This window comes from Alexandromys fortis, unplaced genomic scaffold (genome assembly GCF_014885135.2).
Source record: "Alexandromys fortis isolate MF-2015 unplaced genomic scaffold, M_Fortis_MF-2015_v1.1 scaffold_33, whole genome shotgun sequence".
In the NCBI taxonomy this organism is placed as follows: Eukaryota; Metazoa; Chordata; class Mammalia; order Rodentia; family Cricetidae; genus Alexandromys; species Alexandromys fortis.
Window position 1 is genome coordinate 1,800,596 of NW_026067917.1, and position 15,369 is coordinate 1,815,964.

The following is a 15,369-nucleotide window of genomic DNA, read 5'->3' on the forward strand; positions in this document are numbered from 1 at the left end:
GGAATTCCTCTCCACTGGAGACAGACCACAGGTTCTGGAGAAGGCACAAGCCAGGTTTCTGCTGCACTGACCTCAACACTTCTCCCATGGACAAGCTTCAGAACGCAGCCAAAGGTCTAATTCAGGGCATGTGCTGCGCCAGGCGTGCTTGCCAGTCAATACGAAGTGGTTTAGAAATATCAGGTTGGGATTCAAGAAAGAAACTGTGTTAGTGTCGGGGCTTTGCTCAAAGTCCTTGTATTTAATAACACAGCGTTTCTTTCATCAAACTGTATTTATAAAATGTGTTAGAATTTCCTGAAATCTCATTTTCTCCAAGTTTCACCTATACTTTTTGGCAAGGGAACTTGAAAGAGTACATATCTATGGTATTATCTGTAGCTGAGGCAGAGGAAACAAGTCTGTGTTTGCTATAAAGATACTTATTCACTAAGCAAAACAACCAGAAAACCAACAATACTTTCAGAAGAGTTTTAATATTAATAATAATGCACCCTACTGTAGAGAATCTGGTTCTTAAGATGAGGCAACACATCAGAGTATACAAGGTAGCGGGTGACACAGAGGCCACCATATCATAACATGGAGAATGATCATGAGACCAGGCCACCATGTGCTACCAGATCTCCTGGGTGCTTTCTCCAGTGACTTACAAGATGTTCCCATTGGAAGCTCATCATCAGTGTGTAAACTGAACCTGCTCCAGAGCAGCAGAAGAAGCAGCAGCTCGGGTGGCAATGGAGCTGAAGAGACCTAGCCAGAGAGGCCAGTCTGGCGGTGATGTAAGAAATGAATAAAGCCGGAACAAGGGACAGAGGGACAAGAAAGGACAAAGCAGAGAAGACGATCAGAAGTGAGGTGGCAGCATGAGAAAATAAAAACCAGAAGTTGAAGGGCTGTTGACAGCAGAGGAAGAGAGAAAAAAATGTAAACAATCCTTGGGCATATGAAAAGTAACAAGAACCAGACAGCTGTGCCCCGGCTGCTGCTAAATCACAAAAGCTAAACAACTATTGATATAAATTGTTTAGATCCAATAATTATGAATGAATAAATAATAAGATTCAAATCAAATCAAAGCGGCATGCAAGCCACCACCATGCTGATTCTCTAATGACATTCAAGTGTCCCCTTCCTTGGGCTTTCGAACTGTTGACACACAAAATGGAAAAACATGACAGTAGTTTCCTAGTCATCTTGAACATGCCCACCAGAAAGGTCAAAGGGCTCCCATGTCTCTCCAAATAACACTCCCATTATGCCTACCATGATACTTTTAGTGTAGCTTTCTAACTAACAATGTAGCCAGGCAAGATCTACCTTGAGCCACTTATGAAGCAGTTCAGTGTAGTTTTGATGTCCTTGGACCCTGTCTACTAAGGTTCAGAGCAAGCAATGAATTACTGAAAAAAAAATGAATCTGTGTTAAAGTGACAGCTGACCAGTATATCCCTTTTACAAAACCAAACATTAAAAACCAAATTAAACTGTACTGTATAAAATAAAACCCTTATATGTAATTATAGTCAAATAGTAGAAGGCATTTCTAAGTATCAATGCTTACAGAATTTGAGCTACTAAGTACGTATATTCCTCTGCCCACATGTGAAGCTGACACACACTAGCAGGTTATTTAGCCACAGGCCCACTGCAAACTCCGTGAAGTGAACTGCAACACTGTTCCTTATTATTTCTGAATCGATTCGTCAGAAGTCCACCAACATTTTTTGTTGTTTGCTAACAAGCAAAATCTGAATGGTTTATTGGCAACATCATAGTCAAACATCAAATCCTTCAGCAGACTGATTATCTTCATTGCAGAGAAGAAGATTCTCTTAAACATTCAATGACTTTTAAAACCCAAGTTGAAGGAACAAAAGGTAATAAATAGGCAATCAAATGTGCACTGCCTGGAAACCACAGACCCACGGGTTCCAACCTGACACGCGCACTCTGTGATCTAAAACCCATGGTGATCTGAAACACTTAGATGACACCACCCCGCAGGTCATGTCAGAAACACATGAGAAGGTTTTAGTAAGCTACAGAAATCAAGCAGGACTCGGGAATGAAGATTTCAACCACAGAAGTCTGTACTCGGGTCATGAATCTGCGAAAACTTCAATTTCATTTAGACAAGACTTCTATCTTTATTAGCGGAAGGGGTAACTTCCTTATCAGTCAACTCTAAGTACAGTGCTTTGAAAATGATCAAAGCTAGTTCTCCACTCAGTGAGTAATTGTAGGTCGGCCTGAATGAACGGACTGAGATTCCATCCATCAGGGATGCAGGTGGTTAGTGAAGACCCTCCGAGAGCATCCTGGCACTCCAGCAGGCACTGTAAGATGATTAGTAGAAAATGTCAAGCTGACAGGAAGCATGCCTAGTCAAAGGAGCGTGCCTGGTGGCACTTCATTATAAAAATGTATCTCTCTAATCCTGTGACCTCTGAGTAGGGGCACACCCTGCACAGACACACACCTGAGCTACCCATGGAGGAACCAGGCAGCACAGATAGATACGGAGTTACAGGGCTCCTTCGATGCTTACATGATAAAGTACAGCCTCTACCCTGCACATGGTCTTGAATGAGGTCACTGCACCAACATGCATCCAGGTTAAGAACTTACCTGCTAGAGACTATTTCACTGTCACTTGGTCCAAGCATCTCACCTTCTCTGCTGAATCACAACGTGGTCTTTCTAAGACGTGTTATGTAAAGCTCTAGAGTACTAGCCAAGGAAACAGACCATGAACACCTATGAAATGTTAGTTACATTCACTGGAGAAGAAAGGTGCATGCGGAAAGACACAACGATGTCCACCCAGGACGAGAAGAGGCAGGGAGGAGCCTGCACTGCCAAAGCATCTCTCTCGTTAAGGCACTTACCGAAGTGCAGAATGTCTTCCAGAGCGGGACACACTGTTGCCCACAGGGGAGGGCAGGTTGTTCCCTCTGTGCAGGTCCTCGATGGACCTACTCCAGGGCTTTGATTTGTCCACCGTACTCTCCACGGTACTTTCCACACTTTCAAAGTCAAAACTAAAACAAAAAAGGAATGCTACTCAAAACTTAGAAACTAACTCTCAGACACACACGTGGACATTCGTGACCTGCTATTCCTTAACCTCTTCTTCGCCACAATGCGAGAAGTCTTTGCAGCCGAAGGAAATGCAAAAGAATCTCTGGGGTCCGGTCCTGGTGTTAGTTTGAAAAACATGAGGATTACAAACACAGGGTCTGGCCAAAGAATCGTTAACAACAAACAGTTAAAACCGGGTCACTGTACATTGCTGCATCTTACTTGGTGGCTGACCAATCACTACCACTGCTATGCTGGGAGGAGGAAGGAGATCATACAACTGTCTTCATTTTGCTTGAACAAATCGGAATGTTGGGCTTATACTAATTCATTCCTATCCATCGATATTTCTCACTGAGCGTTTTCTCCTAGTGTGTTGGCAAATACTTTTCCAGCCATGTGTGATGCATTACTAGCGAGGCTATGGATTCGCTTTGATTTTGGACTCTCTCCCCGATGTGGTGCTCTTTAAAGTAAGGCTGTTGTTCCTCTGACATTTTTTTGAGGCTATTACTCATGTTAACCATGTTGGAATAAGTGGCAAGTTGAGCTGCTCATTCCCGTGTAGCCTTAGGAACCGAGTCTCTAAACAAGCAGGCCTTTGTATCCCACTCACTTCCTTACTCACGCAGTGTGTTACTCCGCTTTCTCGTAAGAATACTGCAGTGTTCCTACCCCTAGTTCTGCCTGATCAGACAGCAGGACAAAATGAGACGGCAGCTATGGTTAATATTCTCTGAAAGACTATAAAAGATCTTGAAAAAAAAAATAATGCAAGTTGGAAATCATCTCCAGATGCTTATATAGCATGACTGCCAGAGGGGGGAAAACAAAAACACCGGAATGGCCACCTAAAAACTAGGGAATATTCTCTTACTCTTCCGGTTAAATGCCTAGCAGGGATAGGCACACAGAGTCTGCACAGGGGTTGATGACAGACTTTCCTGTCACGCCCTTGGATGCAGGAGCAATGCTGAGGAGGAGAGGGGCAGAATGGAGCAGTCCAAGAAAGCCTGAAGTACTAAAACAAAAGGTTCTCATCGACATGGAAGGGACTTCGAGGGACATAGGAAGAACATTCATGGTATGGACATGCCACAAGCCGTTCACCAAAAGCTCACGTCACACGTTCGTTCGTCTTACTCCTTCCCATGTGCACAGGACCAAAGCACAAGAAACACAAACTTTAGCAAACTGGTGGGTGCTTCTATTTCAGACAGATCCAGAACCTGTTATATTACATTCCATGCGCTGGAGAATTACTAGTGCCGGGGTATAGTAAACGTTTTCAAAATAAAAGATAAATTATATAACTTATCATCCAGATACAGCAAAATAAAAACAAAAACAACAAACAAAGTGTTTAAAGCTAATGCCCCCAAGTAAACCTAAAGATTCATGAACGGGGAACACCAACTCTGAGTCGAGGTGTTTAGTTGGTTCTTGCCTTACACTGTAGCCTGCAGAATTCCTGCAAAGTATCCATGGCTTGCCTCCACTGGGCTGACAGGAGGCCATATTTGAGAAATCTGGCTTCTAAGCCTTACTGTCAAGTAAGTAAAGAATTTATTATACATAGTAAACAATTATATTATTTCTCTTTTTCATTGGTCCTGATTTTTCTTAGTCTTCCTCAAATATTATAAATATGTCTATAGATTTTAAAATTTGCAAGAGGGAATAATCTTTTTGTCATAATATATGATGCATTATGGGATTGGCTGACCTGAAGTAACAGAAATAGGTAAGAAATATTCTTGTGATGGAACACGACATAAACACTATGAATTATATTTCAGAAAACAATTTCTTCTAGTATATGAGAGGTATCAAAATAGAACCATCATACCAGATTTGGTTACTATACACAAATCTGTAAGGCAAGAATAATTGTAGTTTCCTCTACATAAGTACTGGGTGAAGGGATAGAGACTAGAGAAAACTATCCAGCTGCACATTCAGACTCTTCAGAGTGAGAAAACAAAAGCAAGTAGTTACTGTTAAAAAGAAGAATGGCAAAGGTGGAGAGAGGGCTCAGGGTTTAAGAGAGCCTGATGCTCTTAGAAAGGACCTTACTTTGGTGCCTAGTATCCACAGTGCGGCTCACAACTCTCTGTAGCACCAGTTCCAAAGGATCAATGCCCTTTCCTGGCTACCACAGCACGGGCACTAAGCCAACAAGTAGTACATACACCTATATTCATGCAGGTAAACACCTACATACAAAAGATCAAACTAAATATGTCTGCCTTGGAAAAAACAGAGTGGGATGCATTCAGAAAGTGGACGCAGGAGGATTATCACAAGTTTAAAACTAGCATTGTGTACGGCCTGAGAGCCTGTCTTAAAACACACACTCACTCACACTCACCCACTTACACACACTCTCACACTCACACATATACATTCACACACACTCACCCCCACACACATACACTTACCCACTCACCCATACTCTCCACTCACCTGCACATTCACACACACACCCCACTTACACACACGCACACACATTCACACACACCCCAACTCACACTCACACACACACACACACACACAACCACAGCAAAGAGAAAAACAAATGTCACCGAAGCTGAAGCATGCTCCCTGTCTGATTAGAAACACAGCATCGTTCCGCCTCACTCTGCACATGTGGGACGACCTGTGGAGATTGGACTGTTGCCTGATTAAAGGAGAAACGCTGAAAAGAGAACGTCTCGTTCAAAAGTACACTTTGCAGCCCTGTTATAAACCATTCCAGAAGTCATGAAGATGGAGAACCGCGAGGAGTAACATAGCTAAGCAACTTAATTTTTTCCTGCCCTGTGCCAGGTTCTCTCCCTGCATGTGGCAGGAAACCAGAGACTGCAAATGTATAGACAATTTTTTTTAAAAGAGAATAAAAGTGTTCCTTCCTCCTGGGCCACTATGTTGGTGTCTAGAACTGCATCCTTATCTGTTCATTTGCCAAAACACACATAAACACATCTACAGCATTTCCCCAGTCAGTGCTGGGACTGAATCCATGGCCTCACACACGCTAGGTAAACAAACGCTTTACTACCGACCTCCACCCCAGCTGTCACACAGGGTTGGGGTGTGGCTTGGTGGTAGAATACAGGCTTAGCTTGTGCAAAACCCTGCTTCAAGCACCAGTGTACCAAAATTTAATAAAATGCTAAAGGACATTTTTTTTGCTACTTCTTTTATTTATTCAGCAATGTACCATATATCACTCTAATTTTCTACCACATAGACTAATAGACCTTAAGCCCCCCCCCCAGGAAAGCCATTCTTTTGCATTGTAGATATTGCTCAGTAGCAAGGCCAGGTCCCGGGTTTGATTCCTAGCACAGCTGGAAGGTCTTCAAGGTGATTTTAACTCACCTGTTTCATTTCTAATACCATTTACGGGATATATTTTTAGCTAAACAATCTCTAAAATGTCCCCCCTCCTCTGCTAGTGGGCGTCTGCTTTCGGTGTGGTATGTGATTCTACCCCTGGGCTGCATCTGCTGGGACCATGCGAAGCTGCTATGCAAGCAAGCTAAGTTTTACTTACGTGACTGCGTACTGTGCAAAGGATAGATACTCCACAAGAACATCGAGGCCTTTGTTGTCTTCATTCAAAAACTCTCTGACCCATCTGGGGAAGGAAGAAAGAATGGTTGGCGACAGTGATCATATGGTTTATGTACAAGACATGGTGGGTAGCTTTGGTCTTTCCCTAAAACATCCAAAGTCTAAACGGAAATACAGAAGATGGCCCCAACTGTTTTCATAGGGACTAGGTACTTCTGGATGGGGCATGAAAACCACAGGTCACCGTGTAAGGACACGGAGCAGAAAGTACTTGCATGTCATCCTTGCATTTGACCGTCTGAAGACTTGAGGCGACGAATTTCAAAAAGGTTTCTAAGAAAAGGAATTTGCCCTAACGTACTTTCAACCGCACATCACCCCTAGCCTGGCTGCTGGAAGAGCCAAGACTAGACAAAGAATCAGGCAAACTGGGAACATGGTGCCATAGCCACTGCAAATCAGGCATGACTCCAAATCCATTCTCAGTTCCTCTTGGCGCACCCAGCCAAAGAAACCACTAAACCACCAATGAGAGGCCAATGTTTATGGGCCTCTGGAAATTCAATAAGGATAATGACTTGCTTAATTTTTTCCACGAGTATGAAAAACCTTTAAAAGACTGCAGGTACCACAGACCATCAGCAGGACTCGCCCATGACAAGTAGCTTTAAAGATCCAGTCTTAAACCATTCTCTTTAGCTCGCTTTGGAGTGCTGTGTACCGGGTCACCAAGAAAATGCACACATTGTATTTGCCTTCCATAATGACTCCAACAGAAAAGGTGATGAATCGGTACTTAAGTCACCTGATTTCACACTCTTCCTCCTATGCATTCCTCAGCAGAGATTGCGGATATCAGAAGGAACCTTCACTCGGTGTGAAATTCTACCAGTTGACGGGTACACAGATCACTGCGGTAACACAAGATCCACAACCACACACTGCAGTCCAAAGCGGTTGTATCCCTCTGGGAACATGGTGTCAAAGGCTGCCTGGCTCTGGATGCACTACAGCTACCGTGGAAGCCATGGTTGCAAGCTATGAAAACAGCAGTGGGAAAATGGCCCATGTGTCAAAGGATGTACCTTGAGAGGTTCGTGTGACAAGAAGAATCTAGTAGACTCCAGATGCCTTTTCTGTTTATTTGATTGTTTTGTTTTCTGGTTTGTGCTTTTTCTCCTGTCTCCTTGGTTTCATCTTGATATACAGGTATAGAGGAAGTGTGAGGAGTCAGAAGGCGGGAACTCAGATACTCTGATTTATATTCTTCTTCCAAGTCTTCAGTTACCACCAAAGCTATGCACTTAACCATAGCTGCGTGTAAATACAGCATTTAAGAGGAGCCTGGAGGGGCTGGAGAGGTGGCTCAGCGGTTAAGAGCACTGGCTGCTCTTCCAGAGGTCCTGAGTTCAATTCCCAGCAATCACATGGTGGCTCACAACCATCTGTACTGACATCTGGCGCCCTCCTCTGGCATGTGGGCATACAAGGAGGCAGAATGTTGTATATATAATAAATAAATAAATCTAAAAAAAAAAAAAAAAAGAGGAGCCTGGAGGGGCAACATTGGCATAGAAAATCCATCGGTTGGGTCTCACAGAGTGGATAAACACAGCTCACAGGACTGTGCACTGGTGGAGGCAGAAAATTCCAGAACAGTCACACACATGATCTCACCACATCTACTTCCAGATACTTTGTTTCCTCCCTGTGCAACAAAGTCTCCAGAGACAGTGAACTTCCCATCCCAGATACAGGGTTTCTCCGTGTAACAGCCCTAGTCATCCTACAACTCACTCTGTAGACCAGGCTGGCCTCAAACTCACAGAGATCCGCCTGCCTCTGCCTCCCGAGTGCTGGGATTAAAGGCGTGCGCCACCACTGCGTGGCAACTGAACATTTTTAAATGTAACTGGTGGGGGACTAGGGAATGCCTAGCCCTCCCTGTGAATGCTGGCAAAGCTGCTACTTACTGAGGACCTGAGCGTCTTCCTCTTCGTTCCTCCGCTACACAGTGCAAACTGTCCTGCAGAGATTGCTGTCTTTTTTTAAAATGATCTATTTTTATTTTATGTACATTTGTGTTTTTGCCTCCATGTGTGTCCATGGAGAGTGTAAGATCCCCTGGAACTGGAGTCATATACACAGTTGTGAGCTGCTAGGTGGATGCTGGGAATTGAATCCATGTACTCTGGAAGAGCAACCAGTGCTCTTAGCGGCTGAGCCATCTCTCTGGTTGGTGTCTTTTTCACATGAAAAAGAATCACTAAATTCCAGGCTATTCAGGACAGGCTCAGTTTCACATATTCTATTCTGTGCTCACTACTGTGGAAGTTCAGAACCACAGCCATTGAAGTTCTGCAGACATCTCCACAAGGAGCACAGATGCCCCAGGACGTCATGAATACCTGCTACCACTCAAACACCGACACCTCCATCTCATATAGATAAAAACATCAGCCACTCACATAAGCAGAAAACTGACCCAGACATGAGGAACTTGAACTCAGCCAAGCAGGAAATAGCCAAGGACAGCAGGTCTATGCATCTTTTGATTCAGTGGGTAATGTGTGCAGTAGAATCTGATGCGGGAACACGGTTTGTTTCGTACTTCAACGTCTTAACCGATATCTCACTTGGTAACTATAATCAAAAGCACCAGAAAGATAACTTTCAAAGTGAGACAGGAACCTAACGCTAAGGTCCTAAAAGAGCATGACTAGCCTCTGGTGTAATGTCACCAAGCAGCTTCAGGTCCTAGAGTTGCAGGATCCTCCTTGGTCGTTTGGTGTCACTCCAATGACATAAGGCATTCACCACTGATTGCCTTGCCTCCTCTATTAACGGCACTTAGCTAAGTCACCCCATAGTAAGGGTATGGCCTGTCAAGAGTCAGCCCTCTCTTCCCTCATCCTCTTAGTCACTACCCTTCCCTGACGGGGAAATGCTGCATGGCTGAGAACAGTCCAGAGTGATCATCCATGAACTGTGAGACTAAGGAAAGAAAACGGGTAAAGATGTCAGAAGACAAACGAAGGAAGTGTCTCAAAGCTCAGGGACTGAAAGGAACATGGGGAACAGAGTCTTGGCTCAACAGGTATTGCCCCCAAGCCTGACAACCTGAATTCAATGCATGGGACACACACAATAAAACAAAGAAACACTTGTCTCCCACACAACCCTGCCCCCATACACACAAAGGATAGAAATAACGGGAGGGGGGCACTCCACGCTGTAAACACACATGTCTGATCACACAGTGAGTACGTCACAGCTGCAGAGCTCCCTCCTCTCTCCGGGCCTGCTCTGGACTGTTTCATGTGCTGCCAATGGGCAAACAGTTTCAAATTGGGTGATTATAAGTTTTGGAAAACAGAATTATTTCTGACTCTGACAGCATGGATTACTTCCTGAGTGCCTTGCAAACTCAAATGTGATTACCATATGTTATAAATTTGAATTTAGACAAATTCCAAATCAGATTCTTGGAAGCTTGGAGAGACAGGGATAATGAGAAAAAGTTCTGGAATAAAAACAAAAATTGTATCCAAAGAAAGGGCTTTGCGGGCAAATACAAACAAGTCAGTACTGAAATGCAGGCCGCTCACAATGTGGTTTCAGAGTTTTATTCTCCCTGCCTCACAAAGTCTCAGAGCCGAATTTCTTCACACAGAAAATTAAGTCTTAAAAACCCTCCTGGTGTCCCAAGGACAAGCAAGATGGCAAGACACACGAAAGGAAGAAGGGACAGGTGTTACGCCTTTGCAGGCTCCTGTAGAGAAAGTCTGACCATTGGGTGGAGAGCTGGAATAAAAGATGCTGAAAAATTTGGGGTGCGGGGAGAAAAGCCAGCATCACCCATAGCCTAAGCCATTACTGAACAGCGCAGAGATCCAGTTCTCAAAGTGTACCCCATCACGGCCAGGAGTCCTTGAAGGTCTCTCAGCATACCTCTAGGGTTGATCTCATTTCCTAAAAGTTTCTAGACTTGACACGTGGAAAGCCTTGGGTTTAAACTGTCAACACCTAAACAAAGTCACACCTTTGCTGAACCTGACCTGTGAAAGAGACCTGGGAAAACCGCTGAGAACAAAACAGAGATCTGTTTACCACATTCCTCACACTCTGCCATGACGGGGAAAAGGGCATTCCCACGGAAGAACAGTCAGGAGATCTGTTACCGCTCGATGCTCAAGCACACATCTTTCTCGTTTTCTTCCTGAGAAATCCACAGCCACAGAAAAACACCTGCTGCCCACTCATGCCCCTGGACAGTCTCGGGAGGGCCAAGGATGGAGCCATTTCTCCACAGGCGGTCAATTCACTTGTAAAAATGACTTACAAACTATGATAACATTTTGGGTATTTGAAAGACATTTCCTCCAAAATTCATGAAGCTGGCCTGCTGATTTGGGGGAAACAGGCAGTATTTGTCACTAATGATCAATATTCAGCTTCAATAAAAATTAAGAATTTAGGAAATGTTTGTTTATATTAATTTGATAGCTTTATGTTAACTAAAAATGTATCCCGATGGCAGCAATGGTTATTAACAAAAATGATTTTTTTAAAAACGCTCTAGAATGACACATTGGAAGAGCAGAGTACCTCAGTAAGCCGGCTTTACAAATGATCAGGTCAGGACTCATGCTCCGGTGAAAAACATCACCTCAGTGCATAAGAAAGCACAATAGATTTGAACAGAAGACAGCAGGCGTTAGCGCCTCTGGACATTGTGCAGAGAATCTTAGTGTACTGCCAGAAGAATCTCCACAATTACCTGAAAAGGCCACTTAGAAACTCCTGTTTTCCAAATGTTCTCATCAACACCAAACAGAAATAAATACCAAACCAAACTGACACAGGGTCAGGAAAACTCAGCTGCCTGCTATTACAAAGATAGGAAAGAAGATTCTCAAGAGTTTTTTGAGGAAATAACACTATTATTTACAGGGACTTTTTGCTGTTTTGTTAGTTACAGTTTACAAAAAGTTATTCGTGCTAATATTCACAGTAGTGGATATGTTTAAATATCAAAGTTTGCTAATAAATATTACATATTAAATAAACTTAAAATTTGTCAATTTTAATTTTTAACATGGCAAACGTTACTAGGTTCAATTCATATAAGCAACAACAATTTGTTGGAGTTCAAAACAATTAGCTACACAGAAGCTTCTCAGTCTCAGGAGGTCCCATTTATTCAATGAGGCCCTTAATGTCTGTGCTGCCGGGGTTACACGTAGGAAGTGGTCTCCTGTACCAATGTGTTGTAGAGTACTTCCCACCCACTTTCTCTTCTATCAGGTTCATTGTGTTTGGACTGATATTGAGGTCTTTAATCCATTTGGACTTGAGTTTTGTGCATGGTGATAGATATGGGTCTATTTTCATTCTTCTACAGGTTGACATCCAGTTCTGCCAGCACAATTTGTTGAAGATGCTCTCTTTTTTCCATTGTATACTTTTAGCTCCTTTATCGAAAATCAGGTGTTCATAGGTTTGTGGGTTAATGTCAGGGTCTTCTATTCGATAAGCCTAGGCAGTTTGGATGCTCACCTTACTAGACCTGGATGGAGGTGGGTGGTCCTTGAACTTCCCACAGGGCAGGGAAACTTGATTGCTCTTTGGGCTGACGAGGGAGGGGGACTTGATTGGGGGAGGGGGAGGGAAATGGGAGGCAGTGGCGGGGAAGAAGCAGAAATCTTAATAAATAAAAATTAAAAAAACAATTAGCTAGAATGAAGGCGTTCAGAATGTCAAAAAGCATGGGAACTGTTAGTGTGGGCAATAAGCTTTAGATGTAGACAAATCATAGTTCAAGTCTCAGTGTTTCTAACTGGCATAGAGTGGAATAAAACAATTTGGCAGCCGACCGTCAACCTTCCCTTATACATAACAGTGGCTCAGGGTACAGAGCAATAACCCAAACATTTTTATGTGAAGAAACACAATTAAAGTGCCTAACAAATGCCAACACACACACACACACACACACACACACACACACACACACACACAATTTGTAAACATCTTAGAAAAACGCTGGCCACTCTCTTCTCTTTCTTCTTTGACCAGGTCCAGCTCCAGCCATCACTGGCCCACAGAAATCCTGACAGTCTAGGCAGTTTCTCGGGGCCTTCTCTTTTCTGCATACTTCCCCAACCCCTGGCCAGTTTGCCACAATCTTCATGCCTGTCTTCTCAACCAACCACAAGTGAAGTGAACATCTTTTAGAACATCTGTGGCCTTGCATTCAGACTGAAAAGCAATTTTCCATCATTAGAGGCGATGGGATTAAAATAAATCGCCTACACCACAGTTCAGTGGAGTAAAACTAGCAAATCTCTCCAGCGGACCCCTCACCACCACAGCCGCTGCCCAGACATCTGACGCAATTTGGCTTCTGCCCACTCAGATCGCTTGCCAGGGCGCTGTAATGATACTCAGTTCTTTTTCAAGGGCATTTCAAGTAATTTCAGGGGTTTGGATAAGTCATAATCCAATTCTTCTCCAATGCTATAGCTCCTAACAGTAAGTGAATGGGATTATTCCCAGTCAAGAGTCTTATTCGACACCGCTCAAAAATTAATTTTCTTTCTCAAAAGATTGCTCCATTTATGGAGTTTTAGGTTTATCTCAGAGCTCAGAAGAAACCCTTCACGACAGCTGCAGCTGAGACCGCTACCTCAGCAAAGCCCACTCACTACCCTAACCTTGAAGCCCATGCAGGTGCCAAGAATAATTTTTTTCAGGACAAATGGATTTCAAGTGGAATTTCAGCTTTTAATTTCTGGAAATCAAAATCTCCTAAGTGCCCAGGTCACTTTAGGTAGACAAAAATTACATTCTACACCTTAAGAATATGTTATATATACTGCTGTTAATTTGTAGATATTTTCCTCAGTGAGCCTAAGAAAATTAAATACAAAAAATAAAATAGTCGGGCGATGGTGGCGCACACCTTTAATCCCAGCACTCGGGAGGCAGAGGCAGGCGGATCTCTGTGAGTTCNCAGCACTCGGGAGGCAGAGGCAGGCGGATCTCTGTGAGTTCAAGGCCAGCCTGGTCTACAGAGCTAGTTCCAGGACAGGCTCCAAAGCCACAGAGAAACCCTGTCTCGAAAAACCAAAATAAATAAATAAATAAACAAACAAACAAATAAATAAATAGTTGTTGTATGTTGAGTATCATGCATCAGACCCTACAGTAAGCATTTCATCCCTACGAGTTATGCATTGCTACTCTCATTTAACAAGAAAGATTAATTTAGGTCATATAGTACGTGCAGAGAGCTTGTGTAATTTAAACTTATCAAAGATGAAATTAACAAAAAACGGTCATGGCAAAGGCGTGCACTACGTTCTCTTCATCATACAAACATGTGCCCAATTATCTTTCTATTATTTTACCCAGAGTACAAAAATGACCTGTCCATCACAGCATACAGAGATTCCTCATGGTAGTAATTGATGATAAGTTCACAAGCTAGTAATTCTTCAGAATTTGTTCCTATCAAATGAGGTCAGGCCAAGTAAGCTGGAAAAGCCTGGTTCAGATTTGAGTCTTCAAGGCAGGCGAGAGAAAGTCAGAATCCTTGAGTGGTTCCCTTCCACGTGAGCACGTGCACTAGTCATCTGCATACAGACAACGCAGCCCTGGATTCTTCTGCAGCTATAGCCGCTTTCCCCGGGGTCTCACATAAGTACTGGGCAAGAGGGGAATCTCAGCTGGTGAGGACATGCCTATTGTAGCACCGCCCACCAGTCCCTCCAGCTGCTCGCAGGCTCATCTATTCCTCCTACTTTATATTAGAAATGAACGTCTGCTTTAGGACCTGGGGGCCTTTCACATCATCCCAGCAGTGCCTGAAGATACGCTTTTCACCAGTTTGCAGAAATCCTGCCTGTAAATTACTCCACCATTTTCAGTTGAGAACTGCCAAGGCATAGAACTGGGCCGTTATCAAACAGACTATGGTTCCTGCTTCCTAAGTAGCAGAAGCTATTTAATTTCCTAGGTTAAGGGGCCCCATTGTATTAAACTACCACTGCCTTCATCTTGAGGCAGACAAGCCTTGCTGCTTTAACCCCAGAGCCCTGACTGCCTTAATTCTTTCAGAAAGGGCTGCTAGAAAAAGCAATGCAGAAAAAAAAAGAACGAAGGATTTTTGAGCCAACATACTGGGCAGATAGCTGTAGACACTGCAATCACACAACCATCTCCGAGCCTTAATTCTTTGAGTCTTGAAAATGAGCTTAGACAATATTTTCCAAGTTACAAAATCATGATTTTATAATGTGTTTTTCTATAGTTCATTTTTGGAGACAAAACCAAGAATCCGTTAATTTTGTGAAGATTCCGTTCTCAAGGAGACAAGTATGGCAATGTAGCCTTTAAGAAATGGGCATTCTACCTCAAGTCTCCCAACAGGACCCTGCAATACCATTTCCTACTTTAAATAAAAATCTGAAGCAACTGTGCTGATTAAACATCGAAATAGCTTATATCACTCAGTATAAAACAGAAGTAGATTGCTTTGTATGTCACACATCTATTCTACAGAATACTCAGGAGAGCAGTATACTCAATAGAGTATGCTATTGATATATAATTTCACTTCAACAGATCTGCAAGAAACGTCATGAGGAAACATTTGAAAAGTATTGAAGCCTATAGTCTTCAGTCCCCTCTCTCTCTTTCTCT

The 15,369-nt window shown here is 43.2% G+C and overlaps 1 protein-coding gene across 5 annotated transcripts in view; it reads right to left on the reverse strand.

Annotated features, from left to right (window-relative positions):
* The window catches only part of Fmnl2 (formin like 2), a 251,001-nt gene that overhangs the window by 58,613 nt on the left and 177,019 nt on the right, over positions 1-15,369 (reverse strand). For 4 of the 5 annotated variants that reach the window (XM_050139983.1, XM_050139985.1, XM_050139984.1 and 1 more), the window contains exons 5-6: positions 6,644-6,727; positions 2,892-3,044 (exon numbers count right to left, since the gene is read on the reverse strand). In XM_050139983.1, the coding sequence (XP_049995940.1) occupies positions 2,892-3,044; positions 6,644-6,727 (237 nt within the window). The remainder of the gene's footprint in view (positions 1-2,891; positions 3,045-6,643; positions 6,728-15,369) is intronic. The other variant, XM_050139987.1, reaches the window with a different exon arrangement.